The sequence below is a fragment of the Phyllobates terribilis genome, unplaced genomic scaffold (genome assembly GCF_046119375.1).
Source record: "Phyllobates terribilis strain yellow unplaced genomic scaffold, ASM4611937v1 Scaffold_98__1_contigs__length_5973952, whole genome shotgun sequence".
NCBI classification, from domain to species: domain Eukaryota; kingdom Metazoa; phylum Chordata; class Amphibia; order Anura; family Dendrobatidae; genus Phyllobates; species Phyllobates terribilis.
Window position 1 is genome coordinate 4740646 of NW_027362858.1, and position 22018 is coordinate 4762663.

The 22018-nt window shown below is 42.8% G+C and overlaps 1 protein-coding gene across 1 annotated transcript in view; it reads right to left on the reverse strand.

Moving 5' to 3' along the window:
- Positions 1–11310: 11310 nt before the first annotated feature.
- LOC141198584 (uncharacterized) overlaps positions 11311–22018 on the reverse strand; it is a 47845-nt gene continuing 37137 nt past the window's right edge. The window contains exon 8 of the mRNA XM_073663009.1: positions 11311–14276. Within this exon, the coding sequence (XP_073519110.1) occupies positions 12737–14276 (1540 nt within the window). The 3' untranslated portion in view covers positions 11311–12736. The remainder of the gene's footprint in view (positions 14277–22018) is intronic.

Sequence of the window (22018 nt, forward strand, 5' to 3'; positions counted from 1 at the left end):
AACCCTAACCCTAGCACAACCCTAACCCTAGAGTTTATTTTTTACGCCGTTCCTCGTGTGGTATTTGTGATTAGATGACTTTATTCTTTGGGTCGGTGCGATTACAGCGATACTAGAATCATATTGTTTTTTTATGATTGACAGCTGTCACACACTAAAAGACGCATTTTTTGGTAAAATCTAGTTTTTGCATCACCATATTTTGAGAGCTATAATTTTTCCATATTTTGGCCAACAGAGTCATGTGACAGCTTGTTTTTTGATCGCTTTTTATTCCGATTTTTGGGAGGCAGAATAAACAAAAACCAACAATTCAGGAATTGTTGTTTTTTTTTTAAATGTTATGCTGTTCCGCGTGTGGTAAAATTGATAATGCAGCGTTATTCTTCGGGTCAGTACGTTTACAGCGATACTACATTTATATTGTTCTTTAATGTTTTGACGCTTTTACACAATAAAAACTATTTTATAGAAAAAATTATTTTTTTGCATCGCTTTATTCTGAGAGCTATAACTTTTTTAATTTTCGGATGATGGAGCTGTGTGGCAGCTTGTTTTTTGCGGGACAAGATGACGTTTTCAGCGGTATCATTTTTATTTATATTCGTCTTTTTGATCGCCTGTTATTCCATTTTTTGTTTGGCAGTATGATGATAAAGCATTGTTTTTTGCTTCGTTTTTTATTTTTATTTTTTACCGTGTTCACTAAAGGGGTTAACTAGTGGGACAGTTTTATAGATCAGTTCGTTCCGGATGCGGCGATACCAAATATGTGTACTTTTATTGTTTTGTTGTTTTTTTTTTCCATAATAATATTTATTGATGGGTACATTATATTTTTATTTTTGGTGGATTATTTTTTTGATTTTTTTTTTTTTATATTTTCTACAATTTTTTTTTTTACATTTTTTAACACTTTTTTTACTTTTATACTTTGTCCCACTATGCCCAAAGTATCTTCCTGCTGTCTGATGACCCGGATGTTGTCATGATGACATCGGGTCGTCATGGCAACATCTGGGAAGCTGCGGCAGACAGAGTTGAACGCCGACAGGAGAGGTGAGTATCGCGATCACCTCCCCTTGCCCCCGCAATGCTGCGACTGACTTCGATCGCAGCATTGCGGGGGTTAATGTGCCGGGAGCGGTGCGGGACCGCTTCCTGCACATAGCACCGGGTATCAGCTATGACAATCGGCTAACACCCGGCGGCTATCTCGCCCGCACAGCCTGTGTGCGGGCGAAATCAACAGGGCGTACTAATACGTACCTGGCTCTTAAAGCCCAGGGTGCAGGTACGTATTAGTACACCTTGGGCTTTTAAGGGGCTAAAGTTAAAATTTCTTGGAAATAATAGACCTGAATATTAGTGATGGGCGAGCACTAAAATGCTCGGGTACTCGTTGCTCGGGTCGAGCAAATTGGGATGCTCGGGTGTTCGACCCGAGAAATGAGCCCAATGAAAGTCTATGGGAAACTCGAGCATTTTTCAGGCGGCTTCCCTCGGTGGTCTGCAAAGAGCCTAAAAATTGCCCAAATCGATGGGAACAGTGCTCAAATGGCATGGGAACAGCATGGGGAAGACCCCTGGAAGTATTTCTGTCTCCCCGGTCACTGCTGTGAACAACGTTGTCAGAGGTATTACGCCACTTTTAAGGACTTACTATAAAACATACAAAAACTAAACCAAAATGGATTTTCCTGGAAAATATGTTAAGGAACATCCTTTCCAGGGTAATGACTTGTATATAAGGCAAAATAAATAACCAAAACCAAAAATACTCCTCCACACATTGGGCTATGTTCACACGTAGTGTTTTTGATGCGTTTTTGCACTTTTGGACTGCTTTCAACCGTGACAAATACATTCACCGGGAAATGTCATTTTAACATTTTACAACCTTATCTGGCCATGTGGTGTGTGAGACATGATCAGACACATCCTGTTTCATTTATGAAGGAGGGACTCTGAAGGTCACAAAGCCTATTTTTATAGGGCCATCAGGCGGCCTTTACTATTCTTAGAGAGCCATTAGCTAGCTATGCTTTGTTGTTCCCATTACTAAAGAGTGGGTTTCCTATACTGTTATTGCATATGCAGTGAGTGGAAGGGCTGCCCAAAATTTGGACGCACCCCAATACCCCTTTGAAGAGACGTAGAGGAGGGCCTCCTGAAAAAAAATGTTCCCATTATTAGGAAGTGGGTCTCCCATTGTGTTTGCCTATGCAGTGAATGCAAGGGTTGCCAAAAAATTGGAGGCACTCCAATGCCCCTTGGAAGAGACGTGGAGGTCAGAGGGCCTCCTGAAAACAATGTTCCCATTATTAGGAAGTGAACCTCCCATTGTGTTTGCCTATGCAGTGAATGCAAGGGTTGTCAAAAATTGTGAGGCACTCTAATGCCCCATGGAAGAGATGTAGAGGGCCTCATGAAAAAATATTCCCATTATTAGGAAGTGGGTCTCCCATAGTGTTGGCCTGTGCAGTGAATGCAAGGGCTGCCAAAAATTGGGAGGCACTCCAGTGCCCCTTGGAAGAGACGTAGAGGGCCTCATGAAAAAATATTCCCATTATTAGGAAGTGGGTCTCCCATAGTGTTGGCCTATGCAGTGAATGCAAGGGCTGCCAAAACTTGGGAGGCACTCCAATGCCCCTTGGAAGAGACGTAGAGGGCCTCATGAAAAAATATTCCCATTAGAAAAGAGCGGGTCTCCTATACTTGTGACGCCCATGCACTAAGTGTATGGGCTGACAAACATTTACCTTTGGGGGGTATACATGAACATACTGTATAATTTTTTTTTTACAGGCATCATAAACACCCTTTAAAAATTTTACGGGCATCATAAACACCCTTTAAAAAAAGTATGTGGGTGTTGCATCATGGACCACGGTCACCCTGGTGATATGGTGGTGGAGGATGAGGAGAAGGAGGAGGACAAGAGGAAATAGCCAAAATCAGGAAGCGTATACCCATGTGTGGGTCTGAAAAGATGCATGGGAATACACCTCCCAAAAAAAGACACTGGATTTGAGTTTATGTTACGCTTCTATCATTTGGTGGTGTTGAGAAGTCTGGCCCAATCCAGCCCTTGTTCATTTTTAGAAGAGTCAGCCTGTCAGCATTTTCAGTTGACAGGCGGATGTGCTTATCAATTATAATTCCACCAGAGATAAAAAAAACCCGCTCTGATAAAACGCTGGCGGCAGGGCAGCCAGGACCTCCAAGGCGTAGAGAGCCAGTTCATGCCACGTGTCCAGCTTGGATACCCAGTAATTATAAGGCCCAGAGGAATCATGGAGGACGTCGGTACGGTCGGCAAAGTACTCCTTCAGCATCTTCCCAAACTATGCACTCCTTGTGAGAGTAACCCGGCACATCAGGGCCTGTGCGATGGGAGGGGCTGAGAAAACTCTCCCAGAACTTTGAAAGTGTTCCCCTGCCTCTGCTGGATTGGAGTTGTGTCTCTCTCGGCTGTACTCCTTGGTTGTCCAACGAACTGTGGCCTCTGCCATCAGCGTTTTCAGATGGGAATTTTTTTAATAGTTCCGCAACAAGGGCCTTCTGGTACTGCCCCATTTTTGTAGACCTGTCTGCCTCAGGAATAAGAGATATAAAGTTCTCCTTGTAGCGTGGGTCTAGAAGTGTCACCAACCAGTAATGACTGTCACCCAAAATTTTGAGAACGCGAGGGTCATGGGAAAGGCAGCGTAACATAAACTCAGCCATGCGTGCCAGACTGCTCACAGTCAAGACTTCCGTCTCCTCACCAAGAGGACGACTGACCATGCTCTCCTCCTCCTCTCTGTCCTCATGCCATCCACGCTGAACAGACGGTATGACAGTTGTGCAGGTAGTACCATCTATAGCGCGTGAAGCTAGCTCCTGTTCTTTCTACTCCTCCTCCTCTTCCTCATTGTCACCCAATCCACGTTGGGAGACGAAATGAGGCTGGGCTGTGTGTAATCACCCTGTACGGTTCCTTGCTCCATCTCAACGTGCTGCACCTACAATGCATTCTCTTTGATTGTGAGCAGATAGCGTTTCAGAATACAGAGAAGTGGGATGGTGTTGCTAATTATGGCGTCATCGCTGCTCACCATCTTGGTGGAGTCCTCAAAGTTTTGGAGGATGGTACAGATGTCTGACATCCATGTCCACTTCTGAGGTCTTATGTGTGGAGTCTGAACTTCGACAGCCTTGTTGATGCTGGTAGTCAACAACTGCCCTCTTCTGCTCACAAATCCTTCCCAACATCTGCAGTGTAGAGTTCCAACGTGTTGGAACATCACACACCAGTCAGTGAACTGGAAGCTGCAAATGCTGCTGAAGCACGGCAAGGGCGGCGGAAGCTGTAGCTGACTTTCTAAAATGGGCACACAGGCGGTGTACTTTGACAAGCAGATCTGGGAGCTCCGGGTAGCTTTTGAGAAACCGCTGAACCATGAGATTAAAACACATGGGCCAGGCATGGTACATTTGTGAGCTCGCCTCGCCTCAGAGCCACCACCAGGTTCCGGCCATTGTCACACACGACCATGCCTGGCTGTAGGTTCAGCAGTGTCAGCCACAGATCAACCTGCTCTTTCAGAGCTGTCCACAACTCTTCACCATTGTGCGGTTTGTCACCTAAGCATATTAGCTTCAGCACAGCCTGTTGCCGTTTGGCCGAGGCAGTGCTTCCAGCTTGTGACTGATGTGGTCATTTCGGAGATGGAGGCTGAGGTGAAGGAGCTGTAGACTGTGGGGGCAACCCTGATTGACCTAGGACCCGCAATCCTCGGCGTCGGGAGGATGTGTTCCGTCCCAAGGTCCGACTGGGTCCCTGCTTCCACTATGTTAACCCAGTGTGCAGTCAGAGAGATGTACCGTCCTTGCCCACAAGCACTTGTCCACATGTCCATGGTTAGGTGGACTTTCCCTGTAACTGCTTTGTTGAGGGCATGGCTCATGTTGTGAGACACGTGCTTGTGTAAAGCGGACAGCACACCGGGAGAAATAGTTTCGACTGGGGACCGAGTACAGAGGGACGGCCACCGCCATCAGGTTATGGAAAGCTTCTGTCTCCAGGAGCCTAAAAGGCAACATTTCGAGCGAAAGCAGTCGCGAAATGTGGGAATTTAGTAGTGTGGCCTGTGGGGCGTTGGCTGTGTATTTGTGCTTGCGTTCCAAGGACTGGAGTATGGACAACTGAACGCTGCGCTGGGACAAGGACGTGCTTGATGATGGTGCTAGTTGAGAGTGTGCAATGACAGGTGCTGGGCAGGAGGCATCTTCACATACTCTATGGACAGAGGATTGGCTTGCACTCACAACAGCAGAAGAAGCAGTGGTGTCACCCGCAGACAATGTTCCTGGACCCTGGGGTTCGGCCCACAAAGTCGGGTGCTTTGCTGCCATATGCCTGATCAAGCTGGTGGTGGTCAGGCTGGTAGTTTTGCTACCCCTGCGGATGCTGGCCTGGCAGGTGGTGCAAATGGCTTTTTTGGTGTTATCAGCAGAGTCTTTAAAAAACAACCAGACTCGGGAAGACCTAACAGTTGTACTGGCATCTTCTGTCGTGTTGGTGTTACGGGGAACAATTGCCCGCCTTCTGTCTGTGGCCAGCACACTGCTTCTTCCTGCATGTTGGGAGGCTCTGCCCCCCTCCCCCTGTGTGCTTCTGTCCTTGCTCTGCATGTCCTCCTGCCAGGTTGGGTCAGTTACTAGATCATGCACCACCTTGCCTTCCACTTCCGCACCCTGGTCCTCCTCCTGACTTTCTGGCAATTGTGTCTCATCATCGTCCACCTCTTGTGACACTTACCTACTGTCGCCTTTGTATGACCGTGGCTGCTCAAATATTTGGGCATTACTACATGCGATCTCCTCTTGCCCTGCTTCAAGTGGACCAGGTGAGGCGCCCGAATCTACAAATGGAAAAGTGAACAGCTCTTCGGCATGTCCAAATGTGCAATTAGTTGTCTCTAGGCACTCGGCATGGTGGGAGGAAGGAGGATCAGGGTGAAAAATATGCGCTCCAGATTCTCGGCTACTGACACTTGACCATGTGGAAGACAGGGTGGTGGTGGTGGTGGTGGCTAAGTGACTGAAAGCATTATCTGTTATCCAACCAATAACCTTTTCACACTGCTCTGTGTTCAATAGTCGTAAACTGCGGTCCCCTATTAATTGGGACAGGAAGGTTGAGCAAGAAGATGTGGGTGTTTGTTGTGGCACAATTTCAGCTTGCCCAAGGCCTTGGCCTCTGCATGCACCATCACGATCACCATCATGTCCAGTTCCTCATCCGTTGCCACGTGCCTTGCCCATTTTAAAGGGAGGACAATATCTTCCATGCTCACTACAAATGGCTGAATTTGGAGCAAACTTATATGTGATCTGTGTGATGGACAAACCACAGTTTTAAATAGCTGGCCTGTAGGTAACTATTTTTAACAGCACTGACCTCCTGTCAATAAGTTCACTGAAACAAAATTTCAATGGAGGCCAGAAATGGCTGTATTTTCAATGCAATTATATGTGATCCGTGTGACGGACAAATGACAGTTTTAAGTAGCTGGATTTTTAGCGCTGTAATATGGAAAGGACCTGGCTGTATTCTGCAGTGCCAACAAGCAAATGGCCAAGATAAACAGTGTTCTCTGGATTGCTTTTTAAGCAAATAATCAGGATTAAGATAAAAAATAAATTATTCCTGGCCCCTGATACCTGGGCCTATTTCTACAAATATCTGTAAAAGCACCAGCAGACAGAACTGGAATGGACCCTCTTGCTATGTGCACTGTAGTCTGCTATATACCCTGCCAGCCTGCCTAGCATGGCGGCGCTAGGTCTGATATAGACCTGATGACGCTGTGCGGCCAGCCAATCACTGTAATGCCACAACCTACATGGCTGTAGCATTACAGTGTGTGGCAGACAATCACTGCATGTTGATTGGCGCTCTAATGATCGCCAAACATGCAGTGAGGGGACCCGAGCTCCCGCCGAGCAACCCCGGAAATAATCGGCGAGCGCCGAGCATCTCAAGCAGTGAGATGCTCGGGCAAGCAGTGAGATGCTCGGGCATGCACCGAGCAGTAGCGAGCATGCTCGCTCATCAGTAGTTACGGTTCATTACAACATTCCACTCTAAAGCGACAGAATTACGTGACTGTCTTATCAAATCATGGCCCATCTTAATGGCTGACCCCATATTGGCAAAATATCTACCAGAGAGACAGCAAATCACTTTCAGAAAGGCAAAAAATCTCTGTGATCACCTTATGAGAAGCCACTATTATTCTACCACTCCCCCTAATTTTCAGAAAAGACCACCTCCAGTAAATGGATGTGTACCATGTGGTAGATGTGTGGCGTGTCCTAATGTTGAACAAGCTAACTCTTTCACATATTCCCAGGGCTCTAGGACCTATTACATCACCAAACTTATAACTTGTATCTCTAAAGCTATGGTCTATTATGCGACATGCCTGTGTCCTAAAATCTATGTAAGGCTCACAACTAGACAACTTAAGACAAGAATACGTGAACACGTCCTAGGTATTGAAGCGGCGGTAAATGAAACTGATATTTCTACGTTAAAAACTATTCCCAAGCATTTTAGAATACACCATAAGTGTGACGCATCTAAACTTAAAGTTCGGTGTATTGACATGATCACCACTAATATTAGGGAAGGTAGAGTGAGCCAACTATTAGCCCAGAAAGAGAGCAGATGGATTTGGACTTTAAAAGCACTCCATCCATTGGGCTTGAACGAAAATATTAGTTATGCCCCATTTCTCTGCTCACCTATATCCACATTGTTTTAGCTATTTTGTCTTACCTTTTTATCTAGTATGGTTGAGTATTTTTTTTAATTTAAACTTTTTCCTATTTCTTTAGTGTTCTCCTATGAGAGTTCGTCGTCTTTTTCTACCAAATTTTCATAAAGGCATTACATGGTGATTGGCATGTTTGTATACGTGATATCTCCATTTCTACCAGTCAATGACGTTGAGGACTTCCATTCTGCTATTGGATAACATGGACATAATTGCCGGCGCTATTTGGCTCTCAAGATCTGTAACTTTTTTTCTCTGTGCACATTTTTGATCCATACAGTTAATATTGTATATCTTTCGCATTTATAGATCGATATTTTGAGAGATATTTTCTTATATCTTATTATGCATTTATACTATGATCTCATATAATCATGTTATACTTTAAGCTTTTCTTAAAGATATACTTTGTTTTGTCATTGCCAATTAACTTCTCATACTTATATATAATTGGCTATTGCCTATACCCTATATTTTTAACATACAGCACAGACCAAAAGTTTGGACACACCTTCTCATTTAAAGATTTTTCTGTATTTTCATGACTATGAAAATTGTACATTCACACTGAAGGCATCAAATCTATGAATACATGTGGAATTATATACTTAACAAAAAAGTGTGAAATAACTGAAAATATGTCTTATATTCTAGGTTCTTCAAAGCAGCCACCTTTTGCTTTGATGACTGCTTTGCATACTCTTGGCATTCTCTTAATGAGCTTCAAGAGGTAGTCACCGGAAATGGTCTTCCAACAATCTTGAAGGAGTTCCCAGAGATGCTTAGCACTTGTTGGACCTTTTGCCTTCACTCTGCGGTCCAGCTCACCCCAAACCATCTCGATTGGGTTCAGGTCTGGTGACTGTGGAGGCCAGATCATCTAGCGTAGCACCCCATCACTCTCCTTCTTGGTCAAATAGCCCTTACACAGCCTGGAGGTGTGTTTGGGGTCATTGTCCTGTTGAAAAATAAATGATGGTCCAACTAAATGCAAACCGTATGGAATAGCATGCCGCTGCAAGATGCTGTGGTAGCCATGCTGGTTCAGTATGCCTTCAATTTTGAATAAATCCCCAACAGTGTCACCAGCAAAGCACCCCCACACCATCACACCTCCTCCTCCATGCTTCACGGTGGGAACCAGGCATGTAGAGTCCATCCGTTCACCTTTTCTGCATCGCACAAAGACACGGTGGTTGGAACCAAAGATCTCAAATTTGGACTCATCAGACCAAAGCACAGATTTCCACTGGTCTAATGTCCATTCCTTGTGTTCTTTAGCCCAAACAAATCTCTTCTGCTTGTTGCCTGTCCTTAGCAGTGGTTTCCTAGCAGCTATTTTACCATGAAGGCCAGCTGCACCAAGTCTCCTCTTAACAGTTGTTGTAGAGATGTGTCTGCTGCTAGAACTCTGTGTGGCATTGACCTGGTCTCTAATCTGAGCTGCTGTTAACCTGCGATTTCTGAGGCTGGTGACTCAGATAAACTTATCCTCAGAAGCAGAGGTGACTCTTGGTCTTCCTTTCCTGGGGCGGTCCTCATTTGAGCCAGTTTCTTTGTAGCGCTTGATGGTTTTTGCAACTGCACTTGGGGACACTTTCAAAGTTTTCCCAATTTTTCAGACTGACTGACCTTCATTTCTTAAAGTAATGATGGCCTCTCGTTTTTCTTTACTTAGCTGCTTTTTTCTTGCCATAATACAAATTCTAACAGTCTATTCAGTAGGACTATCAGCAGTGTATCCACCAGACTTCTGCACAACACAACTGATGGTCCCAACCCCATTTATAAGGCAAGAAATCCCACTTATTAAACCTGACAGGGCACACCTGTGAAGTGAAAACCATTTCCGGTGACTACCTCTTGAAGCTCATCAAGAGAATGCCAAGAGTGTGCAAAGCAGTCATTAAAGCAAAAGGTGGCTACTTTGAAGATCCTAGAATATAAGAGATATTTTCAGTTGTTTTACACTTTTTTGTTAAGTATATAATTCCACATGTGTTAATTCATAGTTTTGATGCCTTCAGTGTGAATGTACAATTTCCATAGTCAAGAAAATACAGAAAAATCTTTAAATGAAAAGGTGTGTCCAAACTTTTGGTCTGTACTGTATATACATTTGGGTTATGCTGTTATTGACAGTTTACCCCATTATGCTAGTTTCCTTTTCTCTCCGGTTGTATTTGACTATATATGTCTGTGGACTGGGCGGTACGCATGGCTTCACTGTTCTCTGTGGTGTCCTCACTGGCCGTAACAATATCTGCTCCATGATGCGCGGTCACGTGGTTCACCACGTGCTTGCTGCGTCATGGTGATGTTGCCGTGGATGCGGCGGTGATTGCCATGTGTCATGCCACTCCCTCCCCACACCCATTGGCAGAGAGACTACACACCCCCTTTTCTATTGGCTCAAGGGTTTCTAAACCCTACCCACCTTCATTGACGCCACCTCCTGACGAAGGCAGCCGTGCCGAAACGCACATTAGGGTGAGTGCCATTGAGGACTGTGTTCACATCCACTGTGGCTGTAAGTATACTATAGGATTCATGCTACACTCTTTTTGGTGCCATTCTTTAATCTTTTTTCCTATTTAGGTGCATTTTCTAGGCTTTAATATGTATTAGGATATACTTTTACTCTGTAGCCTAAGGGGTCCAGGCACTGATACCACTTATAAAGATCTGCTACCCCCAGTATGAGCTATCTAGATTAGTACCTATATATAGACAGCGGTATGACTAACCTCTTATATAGCAACTACTTCTGACCTACCTCATAAGAACCTGCACTTTTATTGAATGCTTCACTGCATTTTAACAATATATACTTATTTTTTTGGCAGCCCAATTATGTATTTACATCAGAAAATAATCATGTTAATTTGTCTCATGCTCCTCATTAGTGCTCCTCCATTATTTTACTATTAACTGCCTCTGTTTCTGCAATTCATATTTTTTTCCTGTATTAATTATAATTAATAAAATTTTGTAATTTTTTCAGTATTATATGGGACTCTGACTTGAAGTTTTTTCCTCTTGCTTCTTATGTATGGAAGACTTTGTGGGGCCCATTATTCTGTATGGAGGACTATGTGGGGCCCATTATACTGTATGGTGGACTATGTGGAGCCCATTATACTGTATACTAGTTGGCCCACGACTTTGTCCACGTTTTTCATTTTGTCCCTCTGCATGTTTTGAGTTTTATATCCCTGATGTAAAATCAGTATGGGTAAATGTACACGGAAATGGCAATAATGCAAAGCTGCTAATTGGACTTTGCTACAAGCCTCCTAATATAGCTGAACAAGTAGAGGATGATATGCTGCAACATATTAAAAAGGCAACAAAAGCAAGTCATGGTCAAGGTGCTGGCTCCCTTGAAATTGTTCCAGAAAATGAAGTAATTCTCCCTGAAAATGATTGAAATTACACTTTTTGCTATAAACGTTTATTTCCTTTGCATGTATTGGAACAACACAAGAAAACAGAGAAAAAAAGGCAAATTAAACATAATTTCACACAAAATAGGCCGGACAAAATTGTTGGCACCTTGCCAAAATTATGGGTAAACAACTTTGTTTCAAGCATGTGAAGCTTGTTCAAACGCAATTGTGGCAAGTAACAGGTGTGGGCAATATGAAAATCACAACTAAAACCAGATAAAAATGGGAGAAATGAATTCAATCTTTGCATTGTGTGCATATGTGTGGCACACTAAGCATGGAGAAAACAGAAAAAGGAGAAAAGAACTGCATAATCAATAAATTTACAACCCATACAGTCAAATATGGTGGAGGTTCAAAGGTGTTTTGCTGCCTCTGACTGTGTGCAAGGCATCATGAAATCTGAAGATTAGCAAAGGATTTTGGGTCACAATGTAGTGCCTAGTGTCAGAAAGCTGGGTTTGAGTCCTAGGTCATGGGTCATCCAGCAGGACAATGACCCCAAACATACTTCAAGAAGCACCCAGAAAATGGATGGAAACAAAGTACTGCAGAGTTCTGACCAGCAATGAGTCTGGATCTAAATCCCATTGAAAACCTGTGGAGAGATCTTAAAATTGCTGTATGGAGAAAAATATTAAAATTTGAGAGTCCTTAGTGGTTGACACCATCTTTTCAGTTAGCCATTAGTCAGTAAGCTTTCGAGACTACTCAGGTCTCTTCATCAGACAAAGAATAACACAAAATCTGAAGAGTCAAATATTTATACATAATAGGGCTCAGGAATAATGCAATAGATAAGACAAGTGACATGAAGCAGAACTATCAGTTTGGGAAAAGGATAAGCAGTTGTGGCCGTAAAAATGTGTGGCCACAAGTAGATCTATTCTTTTTTTGTGTGGCGATGAGAATTCATCCAAGTTTTTGCCCTGTCTCCCCTACATACAGACCCCCAGTTGGACATTTGCTACATATTAAGTACATTACATTAGATGTGATGCAGCTGAAAGTACCTGGGATCTTGTGGTCCTGATGTGAGTTGGGAATCTTTATCTTGTCCGTGGTCATTATAAACGGACAGGTTTACATTTACAGTTGGTGAGGATGAATTTTATAAGTTTCACCACAAAGGTGAAAATATCCTCCCGGTCAGTTTGCTTTCCCTCCCAGTACCTTTTCATTCTAGCAATGTTAGGTTTCTAGGAGATTATACTCGTTCCTTTTATTTTTGGTTCTCCTTAGCTTGCCTTCTTTGCCCTATATGAATGGGTTTTTGTTTCTCATTCAGGTTTTTTGTATATTACTTCATACTTTCCTTTCCCCTTGTTGACAGTGTGTTGCAGCCTCCCCTCTGGTTCCTCAGGAGGTACGAGAAACTCCTCAACGGCTTATTAGGGAGTTAGGTCTGTGGTGGTGTTTTTAGTTGTGCAGCTAGGGCCTTTCTTGTCTGTACAGAGACTAGTTGGGTGTAGTTGCGGCATTCTCCCCAGTCTGGTTATCAAAATGCGCTTTCTGGTTAAAACATTTCCCACATTTGGAACATGAAAAAGGCTTCTTCCCTGTGTGAATTCTCTGATGTTTGTTAAGATGTGATTCCTGTACAAAACAGTTCCCACAATCTGAACATGAAAAAGGCTTCGCCCCTGTGTGGGTTCTCTGGTGCTCATCAAAATCAGAATTCTGGTTAAAACATTTTCCATATTCTGAACATGGAAAAGGCTTCTCCCCTGTGGGAGTTCTTAGATGTTTGGTAAGAGTTGATTTCTCTGTAAAACATTTCCCACATTCTGAACATGAAAAAGGTTTCTCCCCTGTGTGAGTTTTGTGATGTTTGATAAGATTAGATTTTGCTGTAAAATATTTCCCACATTCTGAACATGAAAATGGCTTCTCTCCTGTGTGAGTTCTCTGATGGTTGATAAGAGTTGATTTCTCTGTAAAACATTTTCCACATTCTGAACAAGGAAAAGGCTTCTTCCCTGTGTGAGTTCTCTGATGTTTGAAAAGATATGATTTATTTGCAAAACATTTCCCACATTCTGAACATGAAAATGGCTTCTCCCCTGTGTGAGTTGTCTGATGTATATTAAGATAGGATTTCTGTACAAAACATTTTCCACAATCTGAACATGAAAAAGGCTTCTCCACTGTGTGGGTTCTCTTGTGCTTATCAAAATCAGATTTCTGGATAAAACATTTTCCACATTCTGAACATGGAAAAGGCTTCTCCCCTGTGTGAGTTCTCTGATGTTTGATAAGAGTAGATTTCTCTGTAAAACATTTCCCACATTCTGAACACGAAAAAAGCTTCTCCCCTGTGTGAGTTTTGTGATGTTTGATAAGATTTGATTTCTTTGCAAAACATTTCCCACATTCTGAACATGAAAATGGCTTTTCTCCTGTGTGAGATCTCTGGTGGCTGCTAAGAGTTGATTTCTCTGTAAAACATTTCCCACATTCTGAACATGAAAATGGCTTCTCTCCTGTGTGAGTTCTCTGATGGCTGATAAGAGTTGATTTCTCTGTAAAACATTTTTCACATTCTGAACATGGAAAAGGCTTGTCCCCTGTGCGAGTTGTCTGATGTTTGAAAAGATTTGATTTCTGTACAAAACATTTCCCATACTCTGAACATGGAAAAGGCTTCTCCACAGTGTGGGTTCTCTGGTGCTTAAGAAAACTAGATTTCTGGTTAAAACATTTTCCACATTCTGAACATGAAAATGGCTTCTCTCCTGTGTGAGTTCTCTGATGGCTGATAAGAGTTGATTTCTCTGTAAAACATTTTCCACATTCTGAACAGAAAAATGGCTTCTCTCCTGTGTGAGTTCTGTGATGTCTGATAAGAGTTGATTTCTCTGTAAAATATTTTCCACATTCTGAACATGAAAATGGCTTCTCTCCTGTGTGAGTTCTCTGATGTTTGATAAGAGTGGATTTCTCTGTAAAACATTTTCCACATTCTGAACAGGAAAATGGCTTCTCTCCTGTGTGAGTTATCTGGTGCCTAACAAGACTTGATTTCTGATTAAAACATCTCCCACACTTGGAGCAAGAAAATCTATTCTTCGCTGTGTGAATTTTTTGATGTTTCAGAAAAGACTTTTTGAGAGGAAAACTATATCCATATTCTGAATGTGAAAATGGCTTCTTTGCTTTAGGAGCAGTTTGTTTTTTAATGCTTATTTTGTGACTTTGATTTTCCTTATTAGTCGGTAATAAATCAGAAGACGGGACCTGTTTCAAAGGATCAGATGACAGATCTTTTCTGTGAAGGGATGATGGTAAATCTAGAGTAATGTCATTCATTTCAATTGTATCCTGTGGGATCTGAAAATTATCTGATTTGAAAATTGAAGATGTCAGCTGTCCCTCTGATCTCCTGGTACAGACATCTGCCAAGAATAAAACCAATTATTATTTATTAATAAAAAATCCTTCAATTTTATATTTTTGAACATTTCTACTTAAATTGTCTATAAAAAAGGCAAGTTATATTAAAAAATTCACTTATTCACCAGGACAATGACCATCTAATAGAAAATCTCATAGGATGAAGCAGTGGAGCGTGGTGTTCAACTGTTTGTTCATTCTGCCTCCCAAATAGGGAGTTAAAGGCTCAGGCTCTGTCCAGCCACTAAGATTAGGGTTGCTGGGACCAGTAGTACCATCCAGTCTGGCAGTATGGGTGTGTGTGCTGTCCAGCTGGATTAATCTGCTCCCTGCTTAAGCAATTTGGAGAGCACCGCACCCTACTAAAGCTGGAAGCATATTGCTGGAAGCTGCCAGATACAGCCTTGTTCTCCTCTGGTTCAGTCCTATGTGCTCAGCTCCCGGCTTGTGTATTTGTTTCCTGTTGTGACCTCGGCCCGTTTACTGACTACTCTTGCGTCTTCTGATTTTGTATTTTCTCTGCCCTCCTGGTTCTGACCCGGCTACCTGACTATTCTTCTTCCCATCTCACTCCACCGAATAGCAGGTAACACAGTGGCCCAAGCCTAGGGGTCTCTGTGTAGGTTCAGATCCATGTAGAGGTGTTAAAGGGTGATGAGCAAAGTAATTTGAGAAATCTGTAAACAGGGTAGATAGTTATAAGCCTGTTCGTGGTAGCCATCTTTCGAGCATTCCTAATAGCTAAATGGCGCTTCTTCCCTTCTTAACCTGCCATGTGCCCAGACAGTAGTGTACAACCGTATATAGGGGATTGTCAGATTCAAAATAAGTTGGAAAATAATTTGTAAGGTCCATTTGTTTCCTATTATCCTTTGTGAAGAATTCCAAAGATATCACCACATAAAGGGACACACGTCAGATTTGAAAAATGGGGCCTGATTAGAAACATAATACTGGCTGCAGGAAGAGGTTAAATCAGAGGATTACTGAAGTCAAAAACTGTGAGTATAGACAATAACACATCTACTGAAATGATAAAACTGAACTGTCTCCATCAGAGAAAAATGAGTAACTAGTGGTGAAACCTCTCTGGGGTAATTGGAGTATGGGGCTCGGTGGCTCTTGGCAATCTAAACTATCGTAAGGGACAATATTTTCTGTCAGATGAGTTTCAAGAAGAAATATTAGACATTTAAAGTGAACTTTTTATAATAGTGCAGAGATGAGGTGTCTTAAATATAGATCTCGGGCATTTGGAAGAGGCAATGGAGATCTTTTTGAAAGACTACCAGGGAGTTACAGACTCACATAAGTGAGGCCGGCCGATCCCACCACAATCAAACTAACATACAGAATGAACTTGTAAAAAAAAGAATATATAAACATGTAACATCCCCAACAACAACGTATGTATGAAGGGAGAAATCCAACACTAAACTGGAGTCACACTCATTTATGGTTGACCATTTGGGCCGAACAAGCCGGAACCCCGAACACGAACCTGAATCTGAAATGCCGAACAAATTCGCTCAATACTATTTATGATGTGGAGTGAATCCATGAAACCAGGGCTCGAGCCATGCCAACACATCTCCTGCAGGCGTGAATAAATGTATATTACAGCCATCAGCCGCGCACAGCTTAGAGAGATATCATGGCACAGGTGTAATGTTTTCTGTATAGTTTATCACAATCCTGTTTGAAGTTAGTTGGTTTTAAAAGAAATTGAAAAGTCAGGATAAAGGGAAACTCTGTTGTTATTGTACAGAAATTCACACGTGTCCCTCAGTGGACATTTAATGTTGTCGATCATAAAAGTGAAGTTTGGCCAGAAAGACTGGACCTGGTCTTGTAGGGACCATATGAGCACATTCAGCAGCACAGAAGGGAGAGAAGGTAGATTCATCCAATAAGATATCAGGGATCTAGGAAGCCAACAGCATCATTACCCTCCGCTTTCTCTTACAGGCTCATCATAATAGTTTTCTTCAAGTGATTTTTTAATTTGTCAGGACAATCTACGTATGCTGACATATGGCTTTGTAGTTTACAGAACTGGGCAGGTAACGGTCAGCGTCTCCTAATCCCAGGGGGTAGGTGGATCCTCCAGGTTGTAAGTTCTATAGAAAAGGGCTTTCACAATTTCCCAAAGTAATTTGAATATTTTCGGATGGAGGAGAATGTTGTGGTCTAGCGGCAAAATGGTGATCACACGATTGTGATACGACTACACCACTGATAAAGAAGCCACAGCCGGTGTCTGAAAAGAATCTGTGACTTCTGTGTATTCAGTGGTTACTACTCACCTGGGTAGTCATATGTAGGAATCTCCTCTTTACACCACTCATCACCCCTCACATATGTCTCTGTAGTATTAATATGGGTCAGATCTTCACCCTGAAACAAATATTATAAAAGTCAAAGACAGATGGAAAAGTCACAAGTTTGATCGGCTCTTATACTGTTATCTCCAACGTTCTCATGACACAAATATAAAACATAATAATGGTGGATAAAACAGAACTGAAGACATGACCTTTACAGCCGTCTACACATCATAGGGGAAATCTCATGACACCTTCTCTCCATCTACCTGAGGAACATTGGGATCTTCTTGTTTACAGTCCTGTGGAAGAAGAGGATGGGGACATCTCTCTGGTGTTGTCCTCTTACTGGATAGATCTGGAGGAAACACATACAGGGACTGTATTCATTCTTTACATACAGATAATTATAGGCCGTGTGTATTTAGTCCTGTCTATTACCTGGTGATGTGAGGGGCTGGGGAACCTCCATCATGATGTCCCTGTACAGATCTTTACGTCCTTCTAAATACTCCCACTCCTCCATGGAGAAATAGACGGCGAAATCCTGACACCTTATAGGAACCTGACACATACAATGATACCGTCATCCCCCAATCCCTTCACAGCGTTACTGTATAATGTCCCAGCATTCCCAGCAGTGTCACCTCTCCAGTCAGCAGCTCAATCATCTTGTAGGCGAGTTCTAGGATCTTCTGGTCATTGATGTCCTCATGTATCAGGGGGTGAGGTGGAGGCCCCGTGATTAATCTCTGGTTATGGAGAGACACATTAATAAATCTCACTACAGACATTTCCAGAGTCCTCACCTCTCCAGTTCTGTTCATCTGTTATTCCCATAGATAAGAATGATGTAATGGGACGTCATCAGAATCTCTCACCTCTCCAGTAAGCCGGAAGAGGATCTCTAGGGTGAGGTGTAATATCCTCTCCACCATCTTGTCCATCATTTTCCTGGATAAATCAGGAAAATTTATATTATATTATATAATTATAGACGATCGTCACTGAGAGGATCCGGTATTTTAGAGATCTGAATGAGAAAAAGATGAGCTGATGGACCATTTTTCTGCAAACGATGATGCGGAATCCAAAATGTACCACAAGTACCCTTTATCCCTTAATCTGGTGTTCAGGTCTATTGCCAGTATATTAAAATCTGTGACATTCGAGCAGTACCTTCTCAACCATAAAAATTGTCCCTTGGGTTTTCCTCTTTTTATGGGGATGGGGGTGGTGGTTATCCCACTTCAATAGTTTATTAGTGCTTGAAGGTTTATGGTAGATGAGTGTCCCTAGGGTCCCGTTACAATCCTTCTTGATCAGTACATACAGGAAAGGCAACTGGTAATAATTGGTGTTGGTCTGCTCCTTTAAACAAAATGTACTTTTCAGGTTATATCCCCAGTACCCTCACTTTTCATCCCTTCTTTTAAGGCCCACACAGTCAGACTCTACCGGCCCTTCTCCCTGCGAGTGGCGGTTGTGTATCGCCCTCCGGGACCCTCCTGTCAGTTTGTGGATCACTTTGCCACTTGGCTTCCAAACTTTCTATCCTATGACATCCCCACCCTCATCATGGGAGACTTTAACATCCCAATAGGCGATTCCCTCTCCCCATCTGCCGCTCATCTTTTATCGCTAACTTCCTCCTTTGGCCTTTCACAGCTTACTAATTCTCCTACACATAAAGATGGAAATACTCTTTGACCTGATCTTCGACCGGCTCTCTTCAATACATGACTTAACTAACTCTCCTCTTCCGCTCTCTGATCACAACCTTCTTTCATTCTCTGTCAAGAACTGTCACCCTGCTCAAGACACCTCCACTTTCCACACTTATAGAAATATACATGCCATTAACACCCAGAAATTTATGAAAACGGTGCAATCATCATTGGCCCCAATCTCCTCCCTCTCATGCCCTGACTTTGCACTGAAGCATTATAACGAAACATTGCAATGAGCCCTGGATGAAGGCGCAGCTCCTACACAGAGAACAACTCGGCACAGACGGCGACAATCCAGGAACACGCTGCAAACACGTTTTCTCCAGCGGGGCTCCAGGTGTGCCGAACGGCTGTGGACAAAATCTAATCTGGCCGAAGATTTCCTCCATTATAAATTTATGCTTAAAACCTATAACTCCGCCCTTCACCTCTCCAAGCAAACCTACTTTAACAACCTCATCATCTCATGGTCCAATAATCCTAAACACCTGTTTGACACTTTTCATTCTCTCCTTAATCAAACAGCACAGTCCCCAACCACCAACCTCAGCACTGACGATCTGGCCAATTATTTCAAAGAAAAAATTGACCATATCCGACAGGAAATTTTCTCTCAATCCCCAAATGTTATGCATGCTCCTCCCTCACACATTGTATATTGCTCATTTTCTGACTTCGAACCAGTCACGGAAGAAGAAGTGACAAGGCTCCTTGCTTCCTCTCGCTCTACCACCTGCACCAGTGACTCTATTCCTTCACATCTCCTTCAGTCCCTTTCTCCAGCTGTCACCACTCACCTAACTAAAATATTCAACCTCTACCTCTCATCTTGTATTTTTACCTACTTTTTTAAACACTCCAGCATACATCCATTACTTAAAAAAACATCCCTGGACCAGAACTGTGCTGCTAACTACAGACTTGTTTCCAATTTTCCCTTTATCTCTAAACTCCTGGAAAGCCTGTTCCACTCCTGTCTAATATGCTATCTCTCAGATAACTCCCTTCTTGACCCTTTACAATCTGGTTTCTGCTCTTTACATTCTACTGAAACTGCACTCACTAAAGTTTCTAATGATCTACTAACAGCCAAATCTAATGGTCACTACTTCCTGCTGATTCTTCTGGATCTCTCTGCAGCATTCGACACTGTGGATCTACCTCTTTGACCGCTCCTTCACTGTGTCTTTTGCTGGCTCCTCTTCTTCTCCCCTCCCCCTTATTGTCGGGGTTCCTCAAGGATCAGTCCTAGACGCCCTTCTTTTCTACTTATATATCGCTCCTATTGGACAAACAATCAGCAGATTCGGTTTTCAGTACCATCTCTATGCTGATGACACCCAATTATACACCTCTTCTCCGGACATCACCCCTGCATTATTACAAAATACCAGTGATTGTCTTTCCGCTGTCTCTAACATTATGTCCTCCATCTATCTAAAACTGAATCTGTCAAAAACTAAACTACTCCTATTTCCTCCCTCCACTAACCTATCTATGCCCGATATAGCCATTTCTGTTTGTGGCTCCATCATTACTCGCCAGCAACATGCCCGCTGTCTTGGGGTCATACTTGATTCAGATCTTTCCTTCACTCCTCACATCAAATCACTCGCTCGCTCGTGTCATCTACACCTCAAAAACATCTCTAGAATTAGAAATTTTCCTATCTTTGACTCGGTAAAAACTCTTACTGTAGCTCTTATTCATTCTCGTCTGGACTATTGCAACTCTTTACTTATCGATTTCCCTCTTTCTGAACTTTCCCCTCTCCAATCCGTCCTGAACACAGCAGTCAGGGTCATATTCCTCGCCAACCGACACAACGATGCCTCTTCCCTGTGCCAGTCATTGCACTGATTGCCCATCCAATACAGAGTTCAATATAAACTTATCGCTCTTACCCACAAAGCTATCCACGATTCAGCACCACTCTACATCTCCTCCCTCGTCTCAGTCTACCACCCTACCCGTGCCCTTCGTTCTGCTAATGACTTAAAACTAAAATCCTCCGTAATCCGAATCTCCCATTCCCGTCTCCAAGATTTCTCGCATGCTGCACCAATTCTATGGAATGCACTACCCAGGACAATTCGATTAATTCCCAATACTCACAGTTTTAAGCGTGCCCTAAAAACCCATTACTTTAGACTGGCCTATCACCTCAACACACTTACCTAACTGTCCCAGTTTGGCCCATATTAAAATTTTCTTCAAAATCGTGCTCCTACCATCCATGCACTGATTAGCCTCTGTCTGTACTGTACACATACTGGCTGGAGACCAGTTCATGTAGTGTTATATAGTTACCCTATTTAGTATATTAAGGCAGTATTATACAATATATGTACATTTTACCTTTTGTGTCTCCCCTATTTCCTTACAGACTGTAAGCTTGTGAGCAGGGCCCTCACTCCTTTTAATATCTGAGTTATGCTTATTCTGGAAAGTCTGTATTGTCTGTATAAGTCCCCCCTAAAATTGTAAAGTGCTGTGGAATATGTTGGCGCTATAAAAATTATTATTATAATTAAATTCAGATGTAAATCTCAGGCCCACTCTATTGATGTTGAGTTCCCCGACAAATTAAAAAGATTGTTCACTCGTCCCTGACCAGGTGATAAAAATGTAGTCAATATATTTGTACCATACCCCAATATATGGATGCCATCACTTATGATCATCCCTGAATATTGTGGCTTCCTCCCACCAGTCCAGGAATAAGTTAGCATATGAGGGAGCACAGAGGCTCCCCATCGCAGTACCCCTGAGCTGGAGGAAGTACTTCCTGTCAAAAAGAAAGAAGTTCTGCGTAAGAGTGAATTTTAGAAGATCCTCCATGAAGTCATTATGTCTGCTACACTCTATCGATCTCGATTTCAAGAAATGTCTTACTCCTCTGATACCATCCTCATGTGGTATATTACTGTACAAAGCCTCGATATCTAGTAAGGCCTGCTCCCCTACATGCCTGTATACAAGCTCGAGGGTCTATATGTAGGGGACCAGCCAAAGGGAAAACCATTTTCCAGACAGATTATTCCAACTGTAAAATCTCAGGTGGTACTGGGGGAACATTATACTGTGGAGGGCATCATACATACTGCATAAGGAGTACAATGGGGGCATTACACTGTGTAGGGGCATCATACATCCTGCATAAGGGGCATAATGGGGGCATTACACATCCAGCATAAGGGGCACAATGGGGGCATTACACTGTGTGGGGGCATCATACATCCTGCATAAGGGGCACAATGGGGGCATTACACTGTGTGGGGGCATCATACATC